At 36.2% G+C, this 13,622-nt stretch overlaps 1 protein-coding gene across 1 annotated transcript in view; it reads left to right on the top strand.

Moving 5' to 3' along the window:
• The window catches only part of TRHDE (thyrotropin releasing hormone degrading enzyme), a 211,055-nt gene that overhangs the window by 105,963 nt on the left and 91,470 nt on the right, over positions 1 to 13,622 (top strand). The window contains exon 7 of the mRNA XM_069857490.1: positions 11,773 to 11,838. Within this exon, the coding sequence (XP_069713591.1) occupies positions 11,773 to 11,838 (66 nt within the window). The remainder of the gene's footprint in view (positions 1 to 11,772; positions 11,839 to 13,622) is intronic.

Consider the following 13,622-nt stretch of genomic DNA (forward strand, 5'->3'; position numbering starts at 1 on the left):
AAACCCAGGTGGCTTTGCAACCCACTCCTTTACTGCAGTGTAAAGGGAGAGCTTTTTTTCTCCCTGACTAATTTAGTCGTGAAGTCACCTGTGAATACCATTAAGTCCTGGATGTGCATTTGTGTGATGCTGGTTTCTCTTCCATGACTTGTGAGTGCAGCAGGTCAGTGGCCAGATTACGGAAGGTGCTTTCAGAAGCCATTTGTTCGTAATGCATTGTAACAGAGGAAGTATCTTATATTGAAAGTAATTTCTTTCTGTTTAGATAGAAAGGTTGTAGGTCATTACTGCTTCCAGCGTGAAAGCTATTGAAACCTTTAGGCTGTCCCAAAAGTGCCTGACTTGAAGTATGCAGGCTATTCCACTCCAGCCAGTGGGTGCTAGTATACAAGTAGCAGGTGCTTCAAGATACTTAAAATGCCTTTCTTAAATATGGCAGCTGAGCACCTTCCTGACTCAAATCAAACTGTCATTAACCTTATCATGCTGTTTGTCATGTAGTAAATATTTTCTGAAGAAGAAACATAGAAACCACTGTGTGTGGTATATAAACCAGCTACGCATCTACAGTGGTTCAGTAGCGTTATGTTCCCCATGCTGGGGAGAACTAGATATGGGTTTGATTGCAAATAATAAAAGTGGAGCACAAATTTTAATAAAAGCGTTGTATGTTAAAGAAGAGCTTATAAGACTACATAGCTCAATCAGGCAAACACAAGGCAGAGCGATTGGGAAGACAAAATCTGTTGTGGTACTAGACTGTTTACTGCCTGTTCCCTACTGAAAGGCAGCAGTGAAGGGCAGCTCCCGAAGCCAGGAGGAGGCAATCAAAGCCGAAATGGCAGTGGCGCCTCAAGATACTCCACTCTGCCATCATTTTTTATATTCCTGTCCCCAGCATGGTGTGTCCATGTCTGAGATATTTTCGTGGCATAAAATAAAACAATGATAAAGAAGGTGGGTATACAAGGAAGTACTAACTTCTGCACAGGGGTTCCTGAAATGCAGTTGCATTTTCTGCCTTTGTAACTCAACTTTGTAATGGTAATTTTTAGCAAAGAGCAAAGCAGGAAGTATATTCTTAAGACTTTACAGTTTATTTCTGTTCCTTTTTTCCCCTGAATGACTCAAAAAAGCAATGATGCCATAGTAAAGGTAAAGAGTAACTTTTTCTGATACATGTCCTAGTTCAAGTCAGTAGAACATGAGGAACAATTAGAAGTTTTAAAGTAAAGTGGCACAAATTCTAAGAATCAAAAATATGAACCAACAGGGCCTCTATTCAGAGGGAGCTCTTTGGAACAACCTCTGTTGTTGCTTTTTAAAGGTAAGTTTAAGTACTGAATGATTTCTGAAGCTTAAAAACGAGCAAGTAGAATGGCATGTTGATCTAGTTAGTTGAAAAATAGTCTTAGACAAACGGGGTGAGATTCTTATGGGGTACTTAGTTCTAAAAGAAAAACCTAAAGAATATTCATCTTCATTGAAACAAACCAGGTCAAACAGACCTGATTTCAGTCTTTGATGAGATGAAACATGTGGCTGATAATGATAAATTGTGTTGAGGCATAGGGTTTTAAAATCTTTGTTTTATTTCGGCATAGCACTCTAGCTAAAACAAACAAACAAACATTGCTATACGATATCACTACAGAACACGTTGACTGAATTAATAGATAGCTATCAGATCATTCTGATTCCCAAGGTAGTCATCAATGGAGAATCATCACAAATTCTAATTTTATTTTGCTTAATTTGCTTTTGGATTCTCTGTGGAGTTGATTAATAAAATGGTAATGCATTTCCTCTTTAAAGCAAAGCAATTGTGGCCATGTCAACACTTCTGTAAGTGTTCATCATAAAGGGAATTTCTTTCCTACTTCTAACAGATTTGTGGAGCCAATTTTATTATTGCAAGAGATTCTTAATATACTGGATTTTAAGATAGACTGGTTTATTTGCTACTTGCTTGAATTCTGACAATGGCTCGTCTATGTAAATAATGTTGTCAGCCTCTCGTGCTTGTCTGTCCTTGAAGATCTCTTAATACAAGCAGTTAAAGAAGAAGTATAATGTGCTTTTGTCCTTGTCAGTGATGTCAGAACACGTAAGAGACATTTTGGTGGTGAGGCTAAGTAAAACTCATGTTGTAAGTGAGGTCCTGATAGCATTTTGTCTAGGTGACTGATACCTTTTATTATTCAAGGAAAATGATGTGACAATATCCACCTGAAGAACATGATTAGGTATGGTCATCTACTGCTGAATTTTGTGCACTGTGTCATGTTCCTAAAACTTGCAACAGAATTTATGTCTAAGACAAATTTTTCACCAAAGCTCATCTCACCATCTGACCATTTTAGTATCATCCAGCCTTAGAACAGCTGCGTTTGTCAGAATAGAAAATGATTATGATTTCCCAGTGAAAAGCTCTCCTTGAATATAATGTTGCTTTTTCAGTGATGTTTTGGCATCAGGTAAATGGCCTTACAATCTATAAAAACAACATAAGATGTCTTTACACATCTTTAGTGATTTAGTACGATATTTTACAGTTTTATAGATATATTAGCTGATTTTAAAAATATTGGCTTATCCATGCTGTATGCAAAGCTTTAAAAATATGGCAAACTTATTTTTTTTATTAAATATATTCTGGGTTTTTTTTACACTTTTTTTACCAAGGGTTAACAACACAGTATCTTGTGGTTATGCACTGCTTGATAAGCAATTATCAACTGGAAATCCTTTGTTACTCTAAAAAGTAAAGATGATATATTAGATGACTTTTTTTTTCCTAGTCTCTACTGTTAATATCAAGTGGGGATGGTTTGTTTGGGCTCCTTTTAACGACTGTAATCCCTTTTTAACAATTCATTACAAAGTACAAGGAAACCAAATTTCAGCCAAGTACATAGTTATGTGCTTGATGTTATGCATCTAAGCTGTGTCACTTATGTGTTCAAGGTATTTCAGTGTGTCACCAAATGGTGGCTTGGATAAAGAACTTAAAGCTTAGGCTCATATCGTCACGTTTTGTGCTTCTATGCTGTGTATTCTGTGTATACTTATCTCTTCCCTCACTTCTCATGGCTTTTATGTGGAATTCTCTAGGAACTACGTTTGAACATTCTGCATTTCTGCCACAAGAAGGAAATTGTAGGCATGTGTTTACTGATTTAAAAAAATACGTTCTGTTACCATAATCAAATAAGGAAGCATTCACACTCATCAAATTAACATGCATTAAGCTTAATTTTTATTGTAGTATTTGGGAATGCTATTGGAGAATACACAAAATAGTCAAAGTAGTGTATTACAGTGCTCAGTTTCTGAAAATGAGGGATTAAGTGCTTGTGACTCATGATACAGTCTAATTAATTCCCTGAAAAGAGTTTCTCAGTGAGTACTTCTGGAGTTCCCAGAGATGAGAATATTTTGGATAGAGACAGCTGAAGTGTTCTAGGGAAGGCTTAGCAATTATCTCTGCTTTTACAGCTCAATAGAAGGATTTTAGCAGAGATCTCTCAGGAGACCTACTGCGTTGTAACTGATGGCATGAACAGGACACACTTGTTCCATGACTATCAGGGTAAGACCATTTAGCCATATACCATGAAAGACAGTTCAGATTACAAAGGTAGGATGGTAAAATACATTTTAGCATGGCCTTCTCAGTGGGAGCTGAGGGATGATTGATCTCCTCTTGGGGAAAGTTTTTAAATAATTCGTTTACACACATAGAGACTGCTCTGTATCTGCATTTGAGCAAATATTGCAGATGTGATTTAGTTAAAACATATTTTTTTGTGTTAAATTTCTCCAGGATTTGACAGATTTTGTTTTGTTTTAGTTATATGTAAGCGTCCTTTTTTCAATGTCACATTTTTGCTTCATATTTGATGTACATTGTTCTTTCACTTTAATTCGTGCTGTGTTTTTCCCAATAAGCTGAATTTCATGGGGCATCCAGCTGTGGTTGCTTAGTAGTAACAAAGAATGATTGTTTTGGTAAACGTGACTTGGATATTACTTGTTGGCTAGTGCTCACATTATAAAAATAATGTGCAAATGTGAATTCTTTGTATGAGTGCTTGGTAAGATTCTCTTCCATTCTTTGAAATAAACTTAAAATCACAGAATTATCTAAGATTTTGGGAAATGAAGAATAATGGATGAATTCAAGAACCCTGAACTGAGATGACATTATGCTCATTTACTTAAGAACTCATTTGTTTGTGGATACTGTTAGGCTTCTATTTGACATAATGCCATAAAAATATGTTCAGCATTTTTTTTTAAAGAAACCAACCAAGTGATATGCTGCTTTTATTACATTTGCATTTCTAAAAAAATCTCCTTTTTTCAGCACTTTTCATACTCAAAACATATTAACCAAAGTGTGAAAGCTTTTCTGTTGTCTTAAATGATTCTGCTAAGGTGGTTCATGCCTGACTTGAGTGTATACAGCAGGTATGGTTCTGGGTTACAAGTGAAGGGCCACATCATGACAAAAGTGTAAAAGAGGAGCTTGGCTTTTTAAGGATATAGCAGAGAAGTGAAATTAATTATTTGTATTGGACTTACCTGCTGAAGGATGAGTTGATTCCAATCCTCAGTTTATTCTTTGTTAACAGATAGGTTGCAGGAAGTATCAATTTGTGGTAAGCATACGAGAAATATAAACTAAGAGAACTGAGTTATCTGTTATGAAGCCTGCAGAGCTGTGTGGCACCCACCTGCACGTTCTGAAGATAATCAGATGTGGAGTTGCAGATCTTCTGACAAAGGGACCTAGACCATCCTTACAAATGACAATGTAAAGAAAGGGCTCCCTGGGAAGTCCTGGAGCTATAGACTGATGAGTTTGACTTCCTTCTCCATCAAGGTGGGACTTCGTAGTATATAAAGACTAAGATCATGGAACACATGGATAAATATGTTGGTGTTGCCTAGACATAACTGCTACAAAGTGAGACTATGTCTCACTAACCAGCTAGAGTTCTAGGAGAGAGTCAGTAGACACTGGATTTACAAAATGACTTTGACAAGGCACCTATAGTTCAGAGTAAGTAGTTTAAGGAGGGAGCTATTTAATGCATGCGTAATGTGACTGATTCATTAAAAAAAACAGTACCAGTATGTATCAGGTATGTATTAATAGCCATCAAAGTCTGTATATTGACTCTCATCCTAAATCAGGAGCTCTTTAGGAAAGAATGGTACTTTTGTGTGTGCCTGTATGTGGTCTGAGGCTTGTTTTAATCAATGAGGATGAAGGTGATTATAATAAGTTATTACTGATATTGCTGGTTCAAACAATAATATGAATAAAATCTAGTGTAATTGAAGTAGAGGATAGATTATCTTATATTTCCCTTAGCTAGAGAGAAAGTAACCCGAATCTTGAATTGGAGGGGTACGAGCATACAGAAAAATAACTGTAGGCCTCTCATCTGTGTCCCACTGTATGTGAAAAAGAAGCGATACTATTACATATAAATCAAGAATGTTTATGAAGTGACTGCTGCACATTAGAAGAATATTAATGAATTGTGTGTTTGGTTTGGGGGGGTTTTGTTTCATTTATTTTTTTTTAAATAACAGAAGAAAAAATTGAATGGCTGCATTGAGGTTTTATAGAAAATTGACACTTTTTTTTAAAGAAATACAGTTATGTAATTTTTGTTGGTAGTCCTTTGCTCATCTCCCCAATGCATCACTCCATGCTTATACTCCGGATACCACAGTGGTGGTTTTCATACTAGGATACTTCTTGGTTTTAGTTTTAAGTCACAATAGAATTTGTTCTGAACTAAATGAAAATAAACAGAGTTCATTCCTAAATAAGGATAGCAAAGTGGACATCCAGTGAAGAAGAGATATATTGATGTCTGTCTATTATTACTGATATCTGGCGTTATATATGGTAAAAGGATAAATGAGCCTGCAGGATGCGGTCTCAGAGTTTGCAGACTCGGAGGTGTTTTTACACTGTTTACGCTTTCACTTTTTCGAAGGTTGCTCTGTAAGTTGCTGGACAAAATATCTTCAGAGGGGTTAATGTTATCTCACTTGGGATGTTCACTGTGTAGAGTGCTGCAATTGACCAGTCCTCTAACCTCCTTGTGTAATCACTGGAGATAAACAGATGCTTTTAGGGGTGAAATTAATCTGTCCTATTTCAGATGTATATCTTTGGATGAAGTGAATCAGGATGAGCTGAAGTGCTGGCTTTTCTTTCCATTGCCTTTAAAGGAAGTCAGGCAGCTGTCTCAGCTGTAATCAACTGAGTAAGCATCAGATAGCTGCAGTGTAGGCATCTGCATTCAGTTAGATGAATCTCAATCCTATGGTTAAACAAAAACAACAGAACACACAAAAGCAGAACCAAACAGGGGGAAAAAAAAGAGAAGTTGATGTTCTAGGAAAAAAAAATGAAAAAGATGACAAATTTTTCTGGTAAGGAGAAGGGAAGAGCAATGGTTTTTCTGGGTCAGCCTTTTATGTACTCTTTTCATTCCCTCCTCCAACTCATTTACAAAACGATAGATTATTTCACCCTCACAAGAGTCAGCTGTAGTTCATGATTTCTGTTTTGTATTGGTGACATTTTTCTCTCTTGAACACTTTTTAGAATACTGACATAATTTTTGATGCTTTAAAGAATAATACTGTGAGAGTTTCCAGCTCATTTATATCTCTTCACACACAGCCCCTTGCCCTTGTCTCCCAGCTTTTGCATAATCCTGTGTGCTGGTTTACTTATATTTATGCCGTTTCCTTCACTGTAACTGCTTCACCAATTCCTTTTTTTTTTTTTTTAAGTGGTTTTCTTTGCTGTCTGCTTCGTACAGAACATCCACCTTCAGCTAGCAAGCACTCTGCCCTCCTTTCAGGGCCATCTCTTGAATACTTCCCTTGCTGTTTTTCCTTATATGAAAGTATGACAATGTAGAACAAACTGAGCTATGCTGTATGTTATTCAACTGTATAGACACAAAAGAATGGTGTCACACCAGTTTTATATCTCCAAAATTCAGAAATTCTTGGGAACTGCTTACTAGTACAAAACTTTTGTAGCAGAGAGGGGAATCAGTCTCTGTATGGCCTTTTTGGACAATGCAGTTGAGTTCCTCTCACCTCACTTTGGGTGTTTGCAGTGCAGATTTGTACATATGAACTCATCACCCAAGGCTCCTTTCAGAGTGATTTACAAGATCTCAGTGCTTTTAGGGTGCAATCCTTCTGATCTGTTTGGAGGTCTCCTTTAAGATGAGATGAAGTGCACTCAGAAGTGACTGTTGCTGTGCATTGATTGTAAAGGAAGTCTGAACTACTAAAGTAATTGTAGACACGCATGCTAAAGATAACAACATTTAGTCATATATATCCCCTCCTTTGTGGCTGTAAATCAGTGGTGTTATATGCAGTAGCTGTATTTTTGTGGGTTCATAATGAAGACTCACATTTTTTTCCTGTTAAAGAAAATACTATTTTGTACTTTCTTTGTATAAGAAATCATTAAAGGATGCAAATTGCAAGTGAAACAATTTAAGAATTCAGATATAATAATACGGGATTGCTCAGTAAGTCAGAGAATTAAATTAATTTACACTAATTGTGACCTGTAGTGGTGCCACAGGATCAAAAAAAGTAAGAGTGAGTCTTTAAAAATTAGTTTCATTTAATCTGAGATCCAGGTTGCGATCATGTTATTTAACATTTCCCTGGAGACAATCAGGCTGAATGCTTTAACTGTGACTGCATTTTGTAGATTTCAAAGACAAATTCAGCTTGTATAAAAGTGCTTTGCTCATAATTTTAATTATGGATGTTTTTGCCACGGTCTGAGTGTGCAAACAAGTTTCCTCATGGAAAGAAACAGTACAACCTTACAACACTTCAGCCAGTGTTTGCTAATTGCACACTTTTTCCCAAGAGCACTTTGAAGAAAAAGGACTGTGTATGCAGTTAATTTTGATGGAGTAGCCAGTGTGTTCTACCTTCCTTTCCTTGGCAGTGCCGAGGCTGAGGAATCTTCAAATGTGTCATAGATTATACGAGAAGAATGCTGGGTGATCTTTGGCAAATTGTTTCACTATGATGTGCCTTGGTTTCCCTTTGTTTTGCAGGATACTGATATCAATGTCTTATGAAGCACTCATGAGATCTGCTAAGAAATAGCATTCCACCAGAGCCAGATACTGCTGTTAATCATTGACTGAATATCTAGTGTATTTGTCTGAACAGACTTTTATTAAGATGGGCTACAGTGGTTTAAAATGAATTAGATCTTGCACTGGCAGGAGTACAGGTACATTTTGAATAGGAAAGAATTTCTTTCCACCTGTAAAACCCATGTGTTTTACCTCTTGACAAGGTACTGAGTCATCCACTACCTGGGGGAAAGCGCTTAAATCATCTATGAATGGTTATTTTGCCCTGTAGGAGAGGTTCACCTCTCAGGACTCCATACGTCATTCCTAGGTTGGACAAATGTTGGCAGACCAGAAGTGGCCCTGAGAGTGAAGTGAGGAGAAAATCCATTGTGTTTCAGGGTATTCAGGGAATGATGCTGCTGAAGTCCCAAAGAGCATCCTCTGCAGCAGGACAGATGTGTTGTGATTTTTCTGTAGGGTTTGGTCTAGATCAGAAAAGCTTCCTGAAGGTGTGGAAGCGTAGGTCCTCTGGACTCCATCCAGTTCACTGCTTGCTAAGCAGATAGGCAGTTAAAATGCTACCCCTTGGACCATTCAGGTAACCCCAGGTCTATGTATTCTATTATTCCTGTAACTGAATTTACTGCAAGTAGCTTCTGTACCTCCCAGGACCCTCTAACTGGGGTTATATTCCAAGCACCTCTTTTTAGTAAGCCACTCTTCCTTACGCTGGTTACTCTGCATGTGTTTTGCTTTTTATCCTTCCTGCAAACCTATTTCTCTTAATGTCCAGTCAGAGAGCCAGTGTTTGCTGTCTTTCATTTTCCTTCCTGGAGCTGGGGATGTATTGATTGCTTCTGCTCTTCATATGAATGTATCACTGTTCTCTGTTCTGTCTGCTCTCGAAGTGCAAGAAAGGGAAAATGAGTAGTTTCTTCCCTTTTCTTCCTCTCCAGTTCTTTTCCACACCAAAGGTCACATTTGCTCCCAACCCTACGTCCTTCTCCTCAGGACAGTGTTTTTTTTAACTCTTGAGGTTCTCTGTTTTCTGGTTTACCCTTTTCTTTAGAATCCCATCCCTCTCCTTTCCCTTTCTAGTCAGGAAGGCATTTGCTTTCCCTGTGTGGGGAAGAATTCAGAACTGGTAAAAGCATGTTATTGTTCTGGAAGCTGTAAGCAGGAATTCTGGTAATTAATTGATAGAAAGTACTTCTAAAGTAGCTGTGAAAAAGGATAGATCTCAAGAGAGTAGTCCTGCCTCTGTGCCTTGGACCTCCTGTTCAGTCTTGCTTTTTTATTTTTATTTTTTGCTGTATAAAGGCCAGCCATAGTTCCATCCAACATGGGGCTAAAGGTTACCTATAAAAGAATTTTATAATTATTTCACGTGTCTGACAGCTCTTGGTCTTTGGATAGAAAAAAACATGAATAAGATCATATGAAGGTATTTGCTGTGTTACTTCTCACAGAAATCAGTAGATTTAAGGTGCCTATGTAAATATATTACCATTGCAACTATGTGAAATCTAAACTGTGATGAGACAAGGGGACCCTGTAATACTATCAAGTAAGTAGGAAAAGGGATGTAAGATGAGTGGAAGAATGTCTTTGTTATTAAGAATTTGGACTGATGTCGTTTATATTTTGTGTATTTTTGGTTCTGCTACAGATGTTTTGGGTTGCCCTGCCCAAGTTACTTACCAGATAAATGGAATCTATCTATTTATTAGCCTTCTTTATCTGCTGTTTACCTACTTAGATTTATCTTCTATTTATCTGCTTAATCATCTCTGAGAACTTAAATAATTCTGTTCTGCTGGTAAAATAAAGGTAATAATGCTTTCTGAGTTATTGTTTTGTCTATTCAGGTAATGATAGGGATTATTTTTTATGCTGCTATGTGTTCTAGCTATGATTGGTCTCCCAGAAAGACGATGTACTGCCATAAAAACATAGTATAGTATTAATAATACAAATACCATCTTTTGGTTTATCCGCTGTTCAGTTCTTATAAGCAATTACAAACAATGTCTGAATTATTTTTTTCCCTTTGGTTACTTCAGTAACTATGTATTATTTGTTGTTGCATACTATTTAAAGAACTTGTGTTTTCTTAAGATTTACTAATAAACTACTAATATTTTTGATATAATTATTTCTAATGTTGATTATTACAGTTATTTCCTTCAGTACTTCATAAACAGGCACTATACAAAAGAAGTGAGTGGAACATGTGTAAAAGGCCTAAAGATTGGACAGCTGTTGAATTCCAAAAGTAATCTCACAGTAAAAGACATCAAATCTTGTTTTGAAAGCTTAGTTGTTTTGAAAGATTGTGACAAGTTATGTAGTACTCTGAAACATTTCCTTTTCTTGAATCTTCCTAAAATAGATGCTATTGTGTGAAGAGTAGTAATAAGGCTTTTGCCTAAATTACTGTTTGACCTCTATTAATACAGGAAGTCAGATTACATTGTTGTGATAGTCTTTTGGCTTTAGAATGTGAATTTTTTAATGTGTGATTTTTAAAAAAAATTATTTTCTAATTGAGCATTAGCTTAATTCTTGAACCTACATGTGTAGCTGAGGTTGTTGAATTTCTAGCATCATGTTTTATTATGGCCTGACACTGTCTTTAAATCAAAAGTGTCCTCCATCTCCTACAGTGATCAGTATGAAGTATAACTTTTGATTAATGGAATTGGAAGGCTGGTTGTCTTGAAACTGGATTACAGAGTGCAATACTGTAGCTAAGTCATCAAATCAGATCTTCAAAGATATTTCTACTTGAAATAGAGTACTTGTGCAAGGGGAAAATACACAGCAATTGTGGTTCTGAGAGGGAGTAAGACAACAAAAGGGATGGTTAAAGAAAGCTACTCTGGCAAGTATCTGTCTATTTCTTGGTGTAAGTACTGAGAACTAGAATCGCCCCTAAAATGAAAGAAGTTGTTTTAGATTTCTCTGCTTAGCCTGATGGAGTGAAGGGATAAGAACTGGTATAAGTAGAGAAAGGCTGTTGCACAAACCTCTTTGCATGACAATGTAGGAAATAAGCAGAGTATTAATAAGACAAATATGTATGTCCACATTTTATAAAATTCTTATGAAAATGATCTACTTCCAGATCATAAGATCTTGAAGACTTTTACAAAGGGAAGTAGTTTCACTAAATCCTGATTTACAGTAATATATTGGAGATAAAAATACTATGAATAATCACCGTCGTAGAATTTATCATGGACATTATTTTTTGCCCTCATTTAAAACTGTGCAGTATTGCTGAGTACACAGAAGGGCTGGGGGCAACCAGCTGTGGAGCTGATACATCCATGCTCCAGCAGTAAAGAAGGTGTTTTATGGCCTGTGTCTTTTTTGGTATCCAGGGCAGGATATTAGCACTATCAGTCTACTTCCTCACTTTTCATTTTAAGCATTTGCATTGTCTTCTCTCTGGTTTTCTTTGCAGCACAAATAAAGATTATATTAATCAGGAGCTTCCAAGATGATAGTATAGATGGAAATGCCTTCTTCGGATTGTTATTATTGTGTAATAGTAACATGCAAAAATAGTAACTCCTTTTTTTTTTTTCTCTATTATTTCCCACAGGGTGCAGCTCTAATTCGAATGTTGGCTAACTTTATGGGTCACTCTGTGTTTCAAATGGGCTTACAAGTAAGTAAAGGCATTTCTGCCTTTTTGTAGGTCTGCATTTCTAGTAGTTTCTCTCACTCTCTCTATTTTTCTTTTTAAACTGTATTTACATCTATTTTTGGAAATATTTCTTTACTTCAGGACCATCTGAGGCACCAACATGTCACTGAAGTTGAACTTGATGGAAGACATTGAGTAGTGTGACACACATTCTGGTGCTCCCAGTTTCACCTGTATTTCTCGGTGTAACAGGGGATTGTGCTTGAACTGGCACATGGTTTTGTATCCATTTTCTGTAGATTGTCGCATAAAAGCCAATTTATCTATGTGAATGCTGCGTGGTGGGCTAGCTGAGGAAAGAGTGACTTCAATTACATTTGGGTGCTAGTATAACAATAACAAATGATGTCAAACTGCCTAGAAAATACACAACCCTAAAACTAGTAATGCTTTTCAGATAAATATTTTTGCTTTCCCTTCTCCCACAGAAAAACCCATGAGCTTTATTTTTACCTTTGATAGGCATGAAGTGCTCTCTGCCTTAACAATATTTTGGAAACTCACTCTGACTTTTAAAAGAAATTTAAAGAGAGAACATTTCTGTACAAATAGATAACATTTCTGTACAAAGAGAAAGAAATTCAACATGCTGATTGCTAAGGATGAACTCTTTTCAGTAATAATTCAGCACAAATGAGTGTTTCATAAACTATTTAAAAACAAATGAGCTAAAGTATAAAAAAACAATGCAAATCCCTCTATTCCATTGAAATCTGCTTGAGTAAGTCATGTTACAGGCAGCTGTGATTGATGAATTATGTATGATGCAGCCTGCTACTTAGAAGTGTCCTTTAAAGTAAATTGATGTTCACCTGAAATACAATTATGCTAAGATGGAAAGAGCAATCAATCTTATCTGATCTTAGTAAGCTTTTCATTTTGAAATTTAAATAAACTACATCTAGGATCAGGTCATTTTTTAACAGAATAATTCTACCTCTAACCAAAATAAATTGGAAGATAAAATATAAAACAAAAGTTGGTTATGACATTGGTTATGTCAGAGGGGTGTGTTGCATGCAATAGGCAGTGAAAGGCAGTCTGCTGGGGAAATACAGCTTTTTGGAGAATTTTTTATTCACAGGACCCAGCTGGATCATTTTCTTATTTGTTACACAAGGACAGATTTAGATAATCTTTTATGCAGATAAGAAATCTTGAAATCAAAAGTTTCCTTCATAGAGTCATGTACATGACAAGGGTAAAAAACTCATCTCATGTAAACTAATAAGACTCCTGTCCTTGGTCCAGCAAACTCCATATTCCAGCCCCAAACTTTTGCCTGCACAGATCTGTTCATATGGAAATTGAATAGCATTTCTTGCCCAAAAAAACATTTCACTTATGGTTTTAGAAAGAGAAAGTTTTTATATGTACATCTCAAACATTTCTTCTACATTTGCCTGAGAAAAAACAGTGTGTGAGTTGTCCTGAAATAAATACAGAAAAAAGTTCAGATCAAGGAATAGGACTATGCAGGGTTTAAATAATCATAATTACTATTAAGTTGTAATAGAGTTTTGGTTTTTTGATTTGAGTAGTTTCCTATTGTTTCTGCTTTTCACCGGTTCTGCTCTGAATAGAAACTCTTCTGTTTGCTAATGAAAGTCTATGAAAAAATCAAACTGTGAAAATCTGAATAGTGAAAGTCTTGGCATGAGTTCAGTAGGAAGATGATATTCTAACTTCTTTTATAAAACCTGTTTGAAATCCAGATATTTTCCATGTTTACATTTCCAAGTTGA

The sequence above is a fragment of the Phaenicophaeus curvirostris genome, chromosome 1 (genome assembly GCF_032191515.1).
Source record: "Phaenicophaeus curvirostris isolate KB17595 chromosome 1, BPBGC_Pcur_1.0, whole genome shotgun sequence".
Taxonomy (NCBI): domain Eukaryota; kingdom Metazoa; phylum Chordata; class Aves; order Cuculiformes; family Cuculidae; genus Phaenicophaeus; species Phaenicophaeus curvirostris.